Source organism: Harpia harpyja, chromosome 18, assembly GCF_026419915.1.
Source record: "Harpia harpyja isolate bHarHar1 chromosome 18, bHarHar1 primary haplotype, whole genome shotgun sequence".
Classification (NCBI taxonomy): Eukaryota; Metazoa; Chordata; class Aves; order Accipitriformes; family Accipitridae; genus Harpia; species Harpia harpyja.
Window position 1 is genome coordinate 7574346 of NC_068957.1, and position 18098 is coordinate 7592443.

At 36.3% G+C, this 18098-nt stretch overlaps 1 protein-coding gene across 4 annotated transcripts in view; it reads left to right on the forward strand.

Annotated features, from left to right (window-relative positions):
• The window catches only part of CUL4B (cullin 4B), a 28244-nt gene that overhangs the window by 1502 nt on the left and 8644 nt on the right, over positions 1-18098 (forward strand). For 2 of the 4 annotated variants that reach the window (XR_008239209.1, XM_052814056.1), the window contains 13 exons: positions 2662-2777; positions 8130-8233; positions 9183-9252; positions 9745-9818; positions 10868-11030; positions 11131-11220; positions 11496-11578; positions 12706-12773; positions 13926-14044; positions 14876-15068; positions 16152-16256; positions 16562-16672; positions 17374-17459. Coding sequence is in view for 3 of the 4 variants with exons in the window: in XM_052814056.1 (XP_052670016.1) it covers positions 2662-2777; positions 8130-8233; positions 9183-9252; positions 9745-9818; positions 10868-11030; positions 11131-11220; positions 11496-11578; positions 12706-12773; positions 13926-14044; positions 14876-15068; positions 16152-16256; positions 16562-16672; positions 17374-17459 (1382 nt within the window). In the remaining variant the exon portion in view is untranslated. Of the gene's footprint in view, positions 1-2661; positions 2778-8129; positions 8234-9182; positions 9253-9744; positions 9819-10867; positions 11031-11130; positions 11221-11495; positions 11579-12705; positions 12774-13925; positions 14045-14875; positions 15069-16151; positions 16257-16561; positions 16673-17373; positions 17460-18098 lie in introns of those variants that run through there. The other 2 variants (XM_052814059.1, XM_052814057.1) reach the window with 2 other exon arrangements.

An 18098-nucleotide genomic window follows, 5' to 3' on the forward strand; every position in this document is an offset into this window, starting at 1 on the left:
ACAGGCCGTAATTTGTCACGACCTATGGGGAGCTGACGCTCAACTGTTGTGTTTTGTTTTCAACGTGAAAACCGGTTGGCTTTCAGATAGCTCCAAGTTTTACAGGGAATGCTTTTCTGTGGCAAATGTTTCTATACTTATGTAAAGAGGGAATAATGTTTTATGATGCATACTTGCCCAGTCATGTACACATCCTGAGCTACATCTCGCTGCTTGGAATTGTTTTTCAGACTCCTTTCCCTCTGTTTCTTGAGAAGGCCTTAACTTGCATGTTAGACAAAAGGTTTTACTACATAAGTGTGTAAATCGCCTTTCTTCAAACTTTTAACGTTTGATACCTCTTTCCTAGTAATCCTGATTCAGGGCTTGGTATATATATTAGCCCAGTTCATGATGTCTTTGCACAGAATGCATTCTTTTTAAATTGGGCCTGTCTTGCCTCTATCCGTGTTGTCTGTTTATAGGTTAATCTGCCTGTGCTTAGTTTTAAACTTTGAAACTAAGGTGATTATCAGGCTATTATGGCGGATTTCCTTTCTGGTTTCCCCACTTGTCTTTGAAGTAGGTAGTTGAGATTTTTGCTGAATGTTTTCCTTGCAATATCCTTGCTGTAATTTTTATTTCACTCTTTTAACGTCTTTTCTCTGTCTTAACATACTCTCAACTTTGCAAGCTTACGTTATTTTGTAAATCTCTCGAAAGATGTGTTTGGGATTCTTGATTATTGTTATTAGAGACCAACTGAAGCAGAGAAATGAAACTTTTCTGCTGTGATGCTGCTTCATTTTCTAGTAAACAAAAATATAAATAGGTGTAGGCAGAAAGCTTAGCTAAAATTCTGTCATTTTTTTCCCTGTAAAGATGGAGAAATAGTGGCCTTCTCTTATTTCCTGCCTCTTGCTATCTTCTAAAATAGTCTGATAGCTTGCTGCCTTGGCTTGTTTTTCTTTTTCCCCACGTGTTTGGGGTTTGGGGAGGTAAAAGATATTACTTAAATTAAAATTAATTTCTAAATACACAATTGATACAAATGTTCTGTAGAGATGCCGCAGAAGGTAAGGATTAGGATTATTTCAGCCACTGTAATGTTTTACAGCAAGTGATGATCACAGTGTAACTTTCTGCTTTTAAGGTCCTCCTAATTCTCAAAAATGTTCTCCGCCCATCACATCATCATCATTTAATTTGACTGATTATTTTAAAATTTATACTGAGGTTGCATGATAGTGAGAAATAAATGCCACTCTTCAGTTGCTTGTACACTGTTACCTTTAAGGGAAGTCAACTTTTCATGTTTAAAATATTTGCTAAACGTCATGGATTGCATGGTGCTGTGATCATCATTGCTTATGAACTGGTATTTGAATCACTTGCTTAAAAAGGATGCCTCAGGAATCTGCCAGATTTGCTTTTTATTTTTACTCTCAGGTGCTAAACTGAATAATAAGATTATTTTTAAAGTATTATTAATACTTTATCTTAGTGTGATAGCAATAACATCTTATACAACTTAAATGACTTCCTAAAATCCAGAATCTTGGTATTTTCTGCTGAGTAGCATACTTACTAGTTGCTGGTGAAAATAGGCAAGTCTCGCTTGTAGTTAGCTGTCTCTCTAGATTCTTACGATACAGCTGATGTTGGGATATTGCCAGTATTGTAGGGAAATGCTTGGGAGGACAAAAAAATTACTTCTCTCTGTCACTTCTGGAGAAATCACAAAGCTTTACAATCTGTTTTTTACCTTTAGGTATGTAAAAGTTGATTTTAATAGAGTATAAACTCTGGGCCAGTTTCACCGGTTGGTGGCATGGATGTGCATGGTGTCTTCCTCCCTAAATTTTATTCTCCTTCCTTCTCCCTTTGGGAACATGCTTACTAGGACAGAAGTGGTCATTTTACCTAGTTATGAGAACACACAGAATTGTAAAATAGTCCTGGTATTCTGAGGGTGTGAGTTGGGGAATCTCTCTTACCCTGTAACGAAAAGAGTCAAATTTGCAAAGCTTGAGCTATTTGAACATTAAGAGAGGGCTTAACTCTAACAAATATCCACTGGCCAAACCAAGAGAGACGTAACTGGATTACTTTAAAATAGGAAGGTTTTCCTTGTGACCATAAAGCCTGTATTACAATTACAGTATTTCCATGCATGTTTCTTGAGGGTTTCTTTCCAATTGTTAATACAGAGTAGAATTAATGAGCAGTAAAATAAAAAAAAAAAATAGCTACACACAACTCTATCTTTTAATCCATCATTTTTGGCTTTTATGTTCACTTTTTTAGCTGTGCTGTCCTGGTAGTGAAAAAGAGTGTAATGAAGATGTAGATTAGTCTTGCTGGGTTTTAGCCTTTATCCCTTCTTGAGCTGCTCAGACACAGTACTGTGATTTTTATAAATCACACCTACTGTTTGGGCTACAGATGCTGTGATGTGTATATGAAGAGCAATGCTGAATTTTTACAATGCGTTACTATTTCAAATGTAAATAAGACACTGCTTTTACACAAATGCTTTCTTTTCATATAAGTATAAATTAAAATCTAGAGTATCAGCCCATACCTCTTTCCTCTCAAAGCTGCATTTTTCACTTCTGTAAAAGGTAAAATGTTCTGCTTTTTCTAAATACTTTCTCAAACTCTATATAATTTCTTTTAAAGATAAACCCAAATTGCCTGAAAACTACACAGATGAAACCTGGCAAAAACTGAAAGAAGCTGTAGAAGCTATCCAGAACAGTACTTCAATTAAGTACAATTTAGAGGAGCTCTATCAGGTAAGTGCTTATAGTAAAAGTGATGGGGTAGGGCTTTTTGTTTTGTTGTTGGCTTTTTTTTTTTTTGCTTAAAACAATTCTGATACAGTGGTAAGAATATGACATTTTGCTTGATAGCTGCTTTTGTCATTGAAAAACTTTTCATCAAATAGTTTCTCAAATTTTAAAATCCTCAGTAAAAATTTCACAAGACCTAACATTGAACTTGGGAAATTTTTTTACTTGCCACAACATAATCCAAGGTATGGTTTCCCTTACAACAGTTGACAAGAATTAAATAAGGCAAGGAGCTGTATACCCTTTACTCTTTGGGGGTTTATGGTGTGTAGCTGCTAGAGGAGAAATATGAAATCCTAAAACATTGGTGTTTAGGTAAAAGACAATTTTTATTAAAATATAATCCATTTTCTGAAGACAGTGTCTGTTCATGATTGAGGATCATAAATCATTTAAAAACTGAAACTTTTTATTTGACTTCTTAAAACATAGAATACCATTTTTCTTCATTAATTGTATTATTTTGGTTTGATTGAAATTTTTTATCATTCAGCATGCTGTCTATTCTAACAACTGAGAATCAAAATTTATTCCCAGCAACAGTTCCGATTGTTTTGCCCTAAATGTTTCAGGAAGTGATCAGACTTGAACTGCATTTCCTAACTTTTTTTTTTTATAAGCTCCACTTCTGCTTTTTCGGCTGAATGTGTTAGGGAGACTTCTCCCCCTCCTCACCTTTTCCCTGCTAACATCATGGTACTTGTGGTTTTAGCAGCCTAGCAACAGTACTGCTTTAGCTAGGTATTAAGAAGCACTTAGACTTTTTGCTGTGTACTTTTAAAGCCTTCATTACCTGGTTAGTTTTTTGATTTGTTCCTCTGTGTGTGTATAGGCTTCTCTCCATCTGTTTTTAGTGTCTGTTCTTCCCGTGCCCTCCCCTTTTCAATAAAAGTTGCATTTGGATGTAAATGGTTTCTGTGAAGACTTGGGGAGAAAAATACTGTTTGAACAAGGTTTGGGGACAGATTTAGGGAAGGATAAATCGCCATTCCTCGTGGAACCAAGAACCTCATGGGCCAGGTTCCTCAGTCCAGTGTGTTTTTAAGCTCGTTATAATTTTTTATAATGTTCAATTAATCTAAAAAGAGCTTTTTTTCAAGTTTTTCAGGATAATATATAGTATTGTAACTTTTGCAAAACTTGGTGAAACTAATAAATTACAACCCACTGTATTGGTTGGTATTGTAAATTACTTACTCTGCGCTGAGCAACAGAGGCAATAACTGTTAATTAAATACTTGAAGGATATCCAAAATTGTTTAAAAATACAAAGTTCTATTGAAAGGCTTGCTTCTGCTTCACAGTTATCACTTAAATTTCTGCTCACTTTTACCACAGGCTTAATTGAATGTTGCTTGTGCTCAGAAAACCAAAAATACGCTTTTTTCTTTTAAATCTTGATTTTAACATTGTAATAACTTACATACTTTTCAGTGAAATAGAGTGCAATCAAGTATGAAATTTTTCTTCTTTTTATAAATCTAAAAATAAATGTCTTGATTTAAAAATAGTAATAGGAATCACTAGTGTTTTTAAATGCTAACTAAACTAATGTCATTTCTGAACAGCTGTTTGGTAAATGGATCTGATGCCAAATATGCCTTGGCAGACACTATTATCCAAGCATAGAGGAGAACTGCAAAAGAGTCTGCAAATGTTCTGCACACCTCAAAATAAGATACTTCTTTTTTTTAATGGAGTTACACTTCTTGAGTTTGGTTTAACTCTTGTCTGTTGGAAAATCCCACTGAGGAAACATTTTGAGGCTTATTTCTTTGTGAGACACTGGCTTCGTACTTGCTTTGTTCCTCCCCAGCAAAAGAAATTATACACATCTTTGATCGCTTCATTAGAAAAGCTGCTTTATTAGAATAAATTTCATTAGATTAGTACCAGAAAATAGACATCAAGATCTTTAGTACCAGATCCCTAGTTAAATTTTTTTTTTAATCAGTCGCAGAGTTAAGTACTTCTGGAAAGTTCTGATTTTTCTGTCATCAGAGCTGCGTTCAGTTCTTTTTCCTACTTTTGCCCAGCACACAAATCCAGGTGTGGATGCTGCAATTAAAAAAAAAAAAAAAAGGCAAATGAAAAAAACAAACAACAAAAACCACCAGCAGAATATATGTTACACAAAGGAAATATGATGCTTCGCCTTCAGATGTTCTGACCATCTTCAGGGAACAGATTCCCTGATCAGAAAGTTTTATTCCACTAATTCAGAACAAGATAATTTTGTGAACTAGAGCCCCTAAAGTTGTTGGAAAATTTTGATAGATTACAATTATTGTTGTGTAACGCCAGTAATTAAATTTGCAAAGCATAATATTGCAGTAGTGGTGTAATGCTCCACAGAGCAAATGTTAGTAAAAGGTTTTGTATTCATGTGCTTAGACAGTTTAATATCTTAAAAAAAATTAATAATAATTTGAGCAGAATTCACAAATTAAAACATTTCTATGGATGTTATCAATGAAGATGCAGAAGTTTTGCACTTGATGTTCAAATACTCAATACTAGCAGACGTGTTTAACATTTTGGAGTTTCTGATACACAAATGCAAAAGCATGGCTTTATATAAACACTGCTTAAAAGTAAGTGCATATTAATATATCTTAACTTATTTCCCTAAGAGTTAATAGTATGAGTTTGTCCATTTACAGTGCAGAGGCTAAATTCTTTTAAGGATTTGGAGCAGCATGGTTAAATAGTACTGGTTTTGATAGACAGCAGTTACAAAAATGTTGGTAGTTGAGATGGATGAACTGACCAGAAGTACAGCAAAATGGCCACTGGTGTCCTAGGCTGGTAGGTAGAAGCGAGACTAACGGTGGTTAAGCCGGTGACTAGCAAGTTCTATCTAAAATATTCATCTTCCCAGCTCTCAGCTGGCTTCTCCAAAGTAAGTGGGAGAAAAGAAGAAACCCATTTATTGCACTTGCTGAAGGCCTCATCAGGCTCTTCAAGCTTAGTGTTTTCCATCCCCTTTTTCTTCTGAAATCAAGTGTAGCAGCTATTTCCTGTTTTGTTGCTGTTTCATTTAGAGCCTGACCCTGTGTGTACAATAGCAGAAGAGAGTTGAGCTGTGTCCGTAACCTACTGTGTGAACTGTAGAATATGTTTTCCTATCACATCATTGTATTTGTTTGCAGTTTCTTAAGTGTTAAGGCTGAGAGTTGAATTTGTTGCTATTTCCAAGTATTAAGATATGTACACTTCAGTGATAATTCTGGCTTTCCTAATAATCATCATTCAGACCTGTTTTAGTCTTAAGTGGCACACTGACTCTCTTGTTACACCTGTTTGTTTCTGACAGTAAGCTTATGCAGGTTTGGTTTTCTTTTGTTGTTATTGTTGCATAGGATGATTTTGTTATAGGTTTCTGTTTTTTGTGGACGTTTTGTTTGTTTTAACTCATCTGTTTCCTAGAGCCAGTATTAGCTGTAGTGAACTTTCTCTAGAGAGTTGTTTACTGTTGATACTGAGAATGATTACTGTTGATATCCTAGGATAAACTGTGGAACTCCTTGTTTTGCTGTTTTGATTGTTGGTGTGCTTTTAGTGGTGGCTGCTTACTGTTTGCTGGTGGCTTCTATTTGGACTGTTGGCAAATACTCTGTAATGGAGTAGATCTGCTCTGTTGTGCTGCTTTTGACTGGGATAGAGTTAATTTTCTTCACAGTAGCTGGTATGGGGCTGTTTTGGATTTGTGCTGAAAACAATGCTGATAACACAGGGATGTTGTAGTTATTGCTGAGCAGCGCTTATCCAGAGCCAAGGCCTTTTCTGCTCCTCACCCCACCAGCGAGGAGGCTGGGGGGGCACAAGAAGTTGGGAGGGGACACAGCCGGGACGGCTGACCCCAACTGACCAAAGGGATATCCCAGACCATAGGACGTCATGCTCAGCATAGAAAGCTGGGGGAAGAAGGAAGGAAGGAGGGGGACACACATTCAGAGTTATGGCGTTTTGTCTTCCCAAGTCACTGTTAGGCGTGATGGAGCCCTGCTTTCCTGCAGATGGCTGAACACCTGCCTGCCCATGGGAAGTGGTGAAGGAATTCCTTGGTTTGCTTTGCTTGCGTGCACAGCTTTTGCTTTACCTGTTAAACTGTCCTTATCTCAGCCCATGAGTTTTTTCACCTTTACCCTTCTGATTCTGTCCCTCATCCCACTGTGAGGGAGGTGAATGAGCAGCTGGCTGGGGCTTAGTTGCCGGCTAGGGTTAAACCACAACATCTGTATACTTCTGAACTAGCTGTCCCTGCATGGTTGCCTGTGGTTGCTGGGGAACAAACTTATCTTCCAGTCCTTTTTTTCCTATGGTTTGGTTGTACTGACAACTGAAGTATTTCCATTAAAAAATAAATAAAATCAAGAGGCATTAGTTGAAAATCATATATACCTCTTCTGTCTAGCTTCTACAGAATATTTTATTTATTTACAGAATAATCATATATTGTCTTTCACCAATCTGCAAAGAGTTAAAGTTGCTTGGTTGCTTTCCAAATCTGGGCAATTGGTATAAATTTTGTAAAGTATTGACTTAAAGCTTATGGACTTGAGAATGCTTGTTTGCCTGATCAATCTCCAAGACATGTCCCCATTAAACTTCTTTTCGCTTCTCGCTGTGAAGCACAGTAACAATTCTTCTAATACTTGATTATGATGCAGAAATCTGAGATTTGTCACTGTAAACATCTGGAATGTAGTCACACTACTGAAAATTGTTCAGGATTTTAACTAATTCAGGCAAGGGGTTGATGGATGGAGATATATATGTATATAGAATATGTATATGTATGTACTTTTGGGGATGAGGGAAGCTTAATCAAGGAAAGAACTCCAAAAGGAAATAACACTAGCAGTGCTTTACCAATATCAGTGCGACTTGCAGAACACAGCAGTTAATAAAATTAAGACCTTAAGTGTCTGAAGTATGAAACCCAGCAAGCTGCTGGAACATGTTAAACTAACATCCTTGGTCTTGAGATGCAAGCCCTGCAGTTCCTTATGAGATACTGGTACTCCAACTGAAATTAATAAACTGTAAGCTGTTCAGGGCATGGCCTTCTGTTGTCTCTTATTACCATTATGGTACCATATATAGTGCCATGTCTCTCTCTGATGTTTTGCATGCAGCTGTTAACTATGTTACAATTAAGCTGGTAGATTTTTGAGTGAGAAGCAGAAGAATTCCATGGTTGTTCTGGGGTTTTTTTTCCCCCCCTTTCCTTGTAAAACCACATATAAGAACATAAACAGATTTCTTAGTATCTGTTTCTCTTTACTTCAGGCTGTTGAAAATCTCTGCTCCTACAAGATTTCCGCAAACTTGTACAAACAATTGAGACAGATCTGTGAAGACCACATTAAAGCACAAATTCACCAATTCAGAGAATATCCTTTTTTTAGCTGTTGACAAGCCAAAATGTTTTTATCTGCCAGTATGTGGTGATGGATTTCTTTGACTAGTTCATGACACTAGGCCATGGTAATCTGAATTCCTAGTTTTTGCATAATTGGGTCTGGTTTGGTTTTTTTTTTATGGGACCTCAGAGAACACTACTAGTTCCTTTATGTCTGTGACCATTTGAAAAGTTTGTGAGAAAGTTTCATTGGTATTTATGAAAGAGTTTGACGTATTACAAAAGCTCATATTAGAGTTAAAGCAAGGCTTTAAAAGGCTGTATTGACGATATCACTTCGGGCTTTTTTATATGCTGAACTCGCTATGGTCAGGTAAATAGAAAAGTCTTCCAAGAAGTAGCTCTTGTTTGCTTTTTGAAAAGTGCTAGTGGTCTGGCAGCATACAATGTTAGTGGTTCTGAGGATCAAAATGTTTTATTTTCAGAAGTTTTGAGTGGCATCAGATCAAGATCCTGTTAAGTGGATATTAGTTAGTATGAGAATTATGCAGTGGGCTGAATACAAGTTAAATTTCAAGGACAAAATTTATCTCTTGAGGTTATCTCTTAACATGAGCTGAAATTATAGTATCTGTGTAGTGGTGGGCCCTTACATGTATTGTGGATTGTTGGTTTTTGAGGTGTGGGGATATGTATGTTTGTTCCACTCGCCAGGGATGGGGCATTAGACAAAACATTAAAAAGTATTTAGTTGTTTGGTTTTTTTTTTAATTATTCAGATAATTTTGATTTCTCATTATTAACAGAAGGGCCCTCATTAAAATATAAACAAACATGTTGCAAGAAGTTAACTGGTTCTTTTGGGGAGTAGGTGAGTTTGTTGTGCTCTGTTAAGTGTCTTTAAAAAAATAATAATAATGTTGGTTCATTTCATTGCTAACACTACCTATTAATCATAATTTTCTTAATGATTTCTTCATGGATTCATTGGATAGTGTCCTTTTTCTAAAGAAAATAGACAAATGTTGGCAAGATCACTGCAGACAAATGGTAAGTTTTTTATCTTTTTAAAGAAAACCAGTTGCCTAGTCAGTCTGTGTTTTGCTTAACTTTGCTCCTTTACAAACATACTGCGCTTCTGAAATGTTGTCCTAAATTTATATAAGGCTTCTTTGTGAAATACAACTGTATCTACTTTGTTAGAAATCAAGCCTTGAAAATACTTGTCTGTAGTGTGTTTCTTGACACATTGGTCTGATCTTGGACACACACACACCCCCAACTCCTAACTGTTTTTTCTATGCAAGCCTTTCTCCTCTTATACCTGTTATAAAAGGAGCTATTATTTTGTACAGAAAGATGCTAAATGTCGCATTGATCATCTTGCTGAGATTGGCAGAATATTTTAAACAAAGCAACACTGTCTAAGAAAGCACTGCCTGGAAACTGTCAGTGGGATTTTTTTTGTTGTTGAGCATAATTTGCGTTGCTCTTCAATTAAGAGTAAAATGATTGTGGCTTTTTTATTCCTTCTCATAACAGATTATGATTAGAAGTATCTTTTTGTTCTTGGATCGAACTTACGTACTTCAGAATTCAATGCTGCCATCTATTTGGTAAGGGCACAAAGAATAAAATTATTTGGGGTTATTATTTAAATTATCACATATATCTCGCTGATTTTCAGGTGGGTTTTTTTAATATAAACTTTGTAGTGACCTGTAAATTAGATGGTGAATGCATACATGCTTGTTGCAAAGGGAGATTTCAGTTTTAATTTATTTGCCATGAATTACAGGATTCTTCTAGAATAGCTGTGATAGCAAATTTCATCTAAGTAGGTATCAGCCTCCGGTTTGCACTGTTAAAGGAAAGGGCCTGTTCAACAACTGAAGTGCGAGGGTTTGGGTTGCCCAGTTACTGGCTTTAACATGCATAGTTTTCAAAGTTCCGTAAGGATTTTTTAAGGGAAAAGTTACCTAAAATAAAAGCAAGTTACTCTCTTTTGGACTTCAACCTTCCCCTACTTCCACCCTCCAATATTTTAATAGTTAGCAAATGCCCTACGGTGCCTTTGGCACTACCTGAATTACTTTGCCAGAGATTGAAGGAGTAGCGGGTGGAGCGCCTGGCTTTTCCTAAAAGTGTGAGACCCACAGTTTCAAATTCATGGAAGGGTTTAACTGGGATGCCCAAAGCAGAGATCCCTGTCTTTCACATCACTGAGTTCTTCTTAGCTCTGCCTAAGAATTAGAGATTAGAAAGTGATGGACAAAAAACAGTGTTGTCCAACAGCTTAACCATGGAAGTGGGACCCAGGATGACATTATCCTTTTCTCATGAAGGCTGCTGTTCATTCACTTTCCATCATCCTGCCAACCAAGTGAAAAATAAAGAAGCTGCAAAAGTTAGGTGGTTATTTAGGAAAAAATACGTGCTTTGGTCTTTTTAAAATTTGTAGCTTACTGTTGATGCTTTGTCGTGGTTTATTTTAGTGTTTATGTGTTTGTTCATCTTGAGTGATTTGGGGGCAGAGGGATAAGGAATTTGAAGAATGTTAGTATTTATTGGCCTCTCTATTTGATCTAGATCAAATTTTATTAATAGAGAATATTCGGGGTTGATTCTTACACAATTTATTGAACAGTCTTTATTTTCTTTTTAGGGATATGGGGCTAGAATTGTTCAGAACTCATATAATCAGTGATCAGAAGGTTCAGAACAAAACTATTGATGGCATTCTTCTGCTGATTGAGAGGGAAAGAAATGGTGAGGCTATCGATAGGAGTTTACTGCGAAGCCTGCTAAGCATGCTTTCTGACTTGCAGGTGAGTAAACTTGTTTTACCTTTAAATCAATGAACAGCTCAGATTCTTACTTGGTGCTCAGTAAGCTTTACCCTGGGTTGCTATTGTGTTGTTTCCCTAGATTTATCAAGACTCTTTCGAACATAGATTCTTGGAAGAGACTAACCGCCTGTACGCAGCAGAGGGACAGAGGCTTATGCAGGAACGAGAGGTATTTTGAATGTTTAACAATGTTTGTTATGCCTAATGACAAAGCATTGTCAGGGAGAGGAACTATTCTGCTGCCTTAGCCAGTGTACAGGGCAATAATGTGATGTTTACGTTTTATAGTACTCTGAAAAAGGAAATTCACATGCAGTTGCCTTCAGTCACAGTGCTAATGGTTTCTGCTTAAAACTGGAGCTGCTGCTGCTGTCAGACCAGTACTGTCTTCCCCCCCCACCTTTGATTTTTTTCAAACATACAAAACTACTCTGGCATTTTCAGGTTCCAGAGTATCTTCACCATGTCAACAAGCGCTTGGAAGAAGAAGCAGACAGGATAATCACTTATTTAGATCAGAGCACACAGTAAGTGCAATCTTTCTTTGCTTGGTGTTGTTAACTGTTTGGCTTTTCTTCTGTTGAGGGCCATCTAATAGCTACAGCTTATTTCAGTTATTGACTGACCATCAAATGCTTTTCACTTCCCACAATTCCTTGTTTAAAATGAAGCACTGTCTTGGCTCACACAGCTAATATCCTTTTCTTCTAAGCCACCAGTTATTTTGACGTAAACATTGTTGGGCATTTGGTTGGAAAAAAATAGGCTGCCATCCCCAGTCCAAACATCTCTTTCTTGCTGAAACAGTTAATCAGCTGTCGTCCTACCTGAAAAAGATAGGATGCAGGATAGAGAATTCTCAGGCTAAAGGCTCTGAATATTTACATAAAAATATTTGCATATTCTTTATGGAGTCTGGGAAATTATTGACTAATAACACCCTTAAATCTTTTCTACTTAGAGGCAGGATTTCCTCAAATACAATCAAGGGGAGGTCGTGACTGGTAGGACAGGAGAAACGTTCTCCTAACATAAAGCCACAGCTGTCGTGTCTGAGAGAAAATGTAGGTCACTAATATAACAAAACTCTTCAAGCAAGTAGTAGCAACTTCTTAAAGAGCAGATAGAGAGGATCTCTCTGAGAGGAAGGTGTTTTTATTGCTACCATCATACATTTTTATTTCCTTCCTCCTTCAGCTGTTAAAAACATTTAGCTGTTTAGTGGCTTCCTTCTTCCACACCATTATTAGTGGCCAACTCCCTATTTTGTTTTAATACTTCTTGACTCATGTGGTATGTTTTTTCTTCTTGGTTTGTCTCCCAAGACATGAATCTCCTCCCACAAAACAGGGGAAGGTATATTCTTTGACAAACTTTTGCCTGATTTCTTCACTGATGGAATCACTGTCCCGCTGCCTAGAGGTCATGTACGACAGGCTTATTGTGCGAATTAAATCCTCAGTCAGCAAACAGAAAAAAAGATTGCTTACTGGGGAGGAAAAAGGATAAATATGTGTATAATTATTTTAGGTCCTTGGCCACACATAATTAGAGCACTCCCAATGACAAGTGTAGTTAACATAATCTCAACAAAAGGATTTAAAACTGTCAATAATGGAAAAAGGAAAAGTAATTCTAAACGTTTTTTCTATAGGAAGCCACTAATTGCTACTGTAGAAAAGCAACTTCTAGGTGAACATTTAACAGCCATTCTTCAGAAAGGTAATCTTTCTTCTTTATAGAAATGTTTCTAATTACTGCTTCGGGGCTTTCAATTCCTGTGCTGAAAAAGAAAGTGACAGATTCAGGTGCTGGGGGAGGACACAAACTACATCAGTCTTTAACGCCCTTTGCTACTCAGTTCATGAAATAGCATTGACCATTTTGCAAAAGGGCAAGTACCATTCTCCTTGTCAGAGGTAAGGAGACACAATGAGGTCTTCAGATACACAGCAAAGCAAAAGGAAAACTAGAATAGGGGACTCGAGTTCAGTGTGTTAAGTAGCATTTTGAAGACTAAGAGGTAAAGGAGTAGCCTTTGAATTATGGCTGTATCAGAAAGGGGAAACAGTGATTACTTGCTGTTCACAAAAAGCAGCTTGTTTTAAAAATTTAGTACAATTTGAGCAATGAAGTACATTGCTTCAGTTCTGCAGTAGTCTCTGTGCAGTCCAGTGACCCTCTGTTGCTCTGAGGGATAGTCTGGAAATAGATATGGGTGCAACAAGAGTTGCATAATAAAAGAAAATGATCAAGTCCTTACTAGTAAGATTCTGGATGAAACGGGTATGTGAGCATCTTTCTGCACATCTGTAACAGACTCTTTATTGAGAGAAGTACCAAGTTTGCAATATTTGCCCATCTACTTTCTTAGAACCTTGCTGTGGAGCATCAGGCCTTCTCTGCCAAAAAGGTAAAAAGTGAAAGGTGACGATATTTCTTGAAGCTGCTTGCCTTCAGACATCTGTAAAATTTATTTTACAGCTGGAATTGAGACTCAGAGCTCTGTCTTGCCAAGGAACCTTTCCTACAGATCAGTAGAGTATAAACTTTACAAATCTTTAGGGAATAGTAAAGCAGAAGTAAGCAAAGGTGTTATGCTAAGTATTTTATGTAAAGTACATGTAGCCTAGGATATCCAGTGCAATAACAAGGATTTTAAGGTTTGAGCCAGTTCAGGTAGCCATGCTGTGTTTCACTGTTAAATTAGGTAGCTTAAAAAAAAAAAACCAAACCAAACCCAAACAAAAAAACCACCACTAATTGCTTGATTAAAAAATACTAGCTTTGAAGAGGTCCCTTACTGTAATAATATGCTGTGCTTTCTTTGGATTATTCTGGTTTTAATTTCGATTTAAATTCTCTCATTTGCAGGTTTAAATCACCTTCTTGATGAAAACCGAATTCAAGACCTGTCTCTTCTATATCAGTTGTTCAGTCGTGTGAGAGGCGGAGTACAGGTTCTCTTGCAACACTGGATTGAGTACATAAAGGTACTGTTCCTAGAACTCTGGAACAGATACCACTATTCTATCAATGGGGTTTATACACACATATTTGAGTCATGTCTATAAACTACTGCATTTTTCTAAGAATTAAAAGACTACTTGCTTATAAACATATATTTAATATGCAGCTTTTGAAACTGTACTAGGAAAAGTAGAGTAACTGTTCTAGCCCTATTGAAGAAAATATTGAACATTCAGTTGAGTTATTGAACTCGAAATAAATTGGGAGTTTTTAATCTTGCTTATAGTTAGTTGTGGGGGACAACTATATTTCTCCAATAGCCATTTTGGTCATGGCAGAATGTTTCTGTCTTCTCCCTGCTAAAATTTCTTGTCCGAATGAGTGGTAGCTTAAGTTACCAACCAATTGAAGTTCAAACAGCACTTGAATATCACTTAAGATGTTTAATCTTATTACTCGGTGAAAATGTTGTCACAGAAAGTGTGGTTGTTGTGAAGGAAGGCTTTGTAATGGCATAGGAGTACTGTAAATAAAATTGAGTTTAGTGAGAGCTTTACCTGTGTAAAACCTGAGGATATAGATGTTCAAACAGGGTGTGTTAATCTTGTCATGTTTATTTCTTCAGACAAAAGTTCTGAATCTGTTTAGTTATTCATAGATTGATTTTGAATCAATATACAAGGTCTAGAAATTATTACATAGTAAATACTTCATAATGCCATTACTTCTGTTGTGTTAGTGGAACTAATATGAATACCAGAAACAAGACATTACAAAGATAACTTAGGCTTTTAGAAGTCTTATCATTTAAATTCATTATTCGGGCTAATTGAAAGATGTGTTTTATTTTGCAGGCGTTTGGTAGCACCATAGTAATTAATCCAGAAAAAGACAAAACCATGGTCCAAGAACTACTTGATTTTAAAGACAAAGTTGACCACATTATTGATATTTGCTTTCTCAAGAATGAGAAGTTTGTAAATGCCATGAAAGAAGCCTTTGAAACATTCATTAACAAAAGACCAAATAAGCCAGCTGAACTCATAGGTATTTTTCTTCAGTTTATTCCCATGTGAGAATTTGGGTGGGAGACAAGAGAGAGTTGCTGATGCAGCTTACAGATGGGATATGATGGAATTGTGTGTTAAAAGACATTATGTACAATGCGTTGTCAAACTGGGGATCTACCATGCCACCTTATGCAAGTGAATTATTTGATAGGATAGCATTAAACATTAAGAATAAGCTCTGTTTATCAGTTCACTGGCTAGGCTATAGAAAAGTGAAGAACATTAGAACTTAGGCATTCCAGCAATTGACTGGTGTCCAGATGAGAATACTGCTAATAATTTGACTTCTTCAGAAGCTTACATAATTGTGACACCAACACAGAGCTATTAGGAGCTATCTGTGTTTTAATATATTAAAAGCGAAGAGAGGTGAGGATGTTAACCTCTCGTGTTATGGGGACAGAGCCTCTGTAGTTTGCAAAGAATGTTGTTTACAGATTTGTGCATTACAAGCCTGACTCTTCACTTTTGAATACCTTAATCATTTCCCCACACAGTGAATAATACCTGCTTTGCAATCTGTTGTGCTGTTAGGCTTGTGGAGTAATGCTTTCTGCCCTCCTTTTTTTTAAATTAATTCACTAAATGTAATGTGCTTACCAAACCATTTGAAATTAAAACAAGCAGTAATCTGCTAGAGAAATTCAGCAGTATAGTCAACACATTTAAATAACTGGTTTACATATTTTTCATCTGATCTTTTTGCTTCTATTATAGCCATGTCAATCTATAGCAATAGTGACTTTTTACTTTGAGATTGTAATATGGACCAGGATTTTTTACATACACAAAAATCTTTTTTAACGTTATGTATGCTAATAAAGTTAAGATGTAATAATTGCTTATAGGAAAAGAGAGATTGTTATAATGTTTCTATAACCTTATAGCCTCTATGAAAATATATCAAGCTAGCTGTGATGAAACTGATTTGAAGGTGATTTCAGGATCCTTTACATTTTCAAAAGATTTCACAATGTTGGATTTTTTTTTTTAATTAAATTATTATTTCATTGTGATACTAAGCATATGCTGAACTTCTTATTCCTCAACACTCTTTTAGCTAAGTATGTAGATTCAAAGCTTCGTGCAGGCAACAAAGAAGCTACTGATGAAGAACTTGAAAAAATGCTGGATAAAATTATGATCATATTTAGATTCATATATGGTAAGTATTGGGGTTTTTGTGGGGATACAGTTTTTAATCACTAACATAAAGGTACTTCGAAATAATTTTTGCAGTCTGTCTGTTTTAAAGTGTTCATTCTCTGTAGATGCAGTTTGCTGGTGTAATGCTGTTTAACTAGTTTGCATGTTAAAATGCCAATAATAAGACCTGACTTGGAATCTGTGGAAATCTTAATGTGAAGGCCCTTGTTAGCTTTACTGAGCTTTGAATTGGGCCTCTTGTAGGTAATGTTTGTTTAAAACAAACAATGATTTATGATCACTGTGAAATCTCATCTCTTACAGGAAAAGATGTCTTTGAGGCCTTTTATAAAAAAGATCTAGCAAAGAGACTATTAGTTGGGAAGAGTGCATCAGTAGATGCTGAAAAATCTATGCTTTCCAAACTCAAACATGGTAAATATCTATCAGCTTGCTTTCTTTTAAAAATAGTTGTTTTAACAGGCCTTCCCAGAAGTGCTATTTGTATTTCCCCTTTACATGAGGGCAAAACCCTCGTGTGCAAGTCTTGAATGACTAGTGGGTTTTGAGACTCATTTACTTATAGTTTTGTAATTCTAGCAGCAATAGCCAAAAACCAGGTGCTTAAAGTCCATGGTGTATCTTGGCCTGTGGGATAGAGTCGAGGCTGGCTTCTGCTTCTTATTCACTAGTATAATGTCTGAAACGTGAAGCTGCCAGCTAGCAGTCTTCTAGTCTGGTCTTCACTGTTTCATAGGATGGAGTCTTTGGGTGGTAAGAGTAAGATGTTTAGAACTTGATCTTGTTCTGCCACCAAGAGACAAGTTTGGCAGGCAGCTGATAGGGATTAGAATTGTTGTCTGAGTGACAGGTTGCCCGTGGAGTCCTAGGATGAACAGTCATGTCCATGTGGAAAAACAATTGGGTTGCAAAATAGCTGCCGCATTAAAACCTTTTCCCCCTTCTTGTTGATAACCTTATTCTGTATCTTACTTAGAATCCAGGTCTTTGTGTAAGAACATATGCTTAAATAGGTTGTCTTGCTTCAGAGTACATTCTGATATTTAGAATAACTACTCTATGATGTTGAAAATAAAGAAGATTAATTTTTAAGATATACATTTTCTCTTTTACAGAATGTGGAGCTGCTTTCACCAGCAAACTTGAAGGAATGTTTAAAGATATGGAGCTTTCAAAAGACATAATGATACAATTTAAACAGGTACTGCGGGAAAGCCTGCCACGGCTCCTTCATTTACTCGCTTTTTGAATGAGTTATTCTCAGAAAGCCTAACGAGAGGGTGCATGATGTCTTCAGTTGTGAACATTTCTATTGTAATTGTGTTAAACTCCTCTTGAATTATTCCAGTTGTCTGTAATGTTCTTCCACTACAGAGAAAAGGACTTTGTAGGCGATTGCTTTCAAAAAGAGTGGACAAAAGCCCAACTGGGAAAACAGTCTCTACTGAAAATCAGTCGGAATCTATTTCTTAATTCTGTGCTGTCTGTGCTTTTGAAAATTTTACTGAATTTATTAATGGTTTTCCTGAACAACAAAGCAAAAAACCTGAAACAAGAAGCTCCCTAAAAAAAAAAAAACCCCGCAGTAATAAAAGAAGAATTGTAAACTTATAAGACATTTTCACACCAGTTATAAAACATTTTTAACACCACTATATTCTGATGGACTGGCTTGTAAGTTTTTGCCCATTTGTTCTGGTGGTTCTGTAATGTTTTGATTACAAGAAAATTTTAACATTCTTTCCTCCATTCACACATACTTAGGTACATCTTCACATCAGCCTGCTAAAACACTTATTTCGCTCTTTTCTTTCTGTATGGAAGTACCTTTAGAACTTCA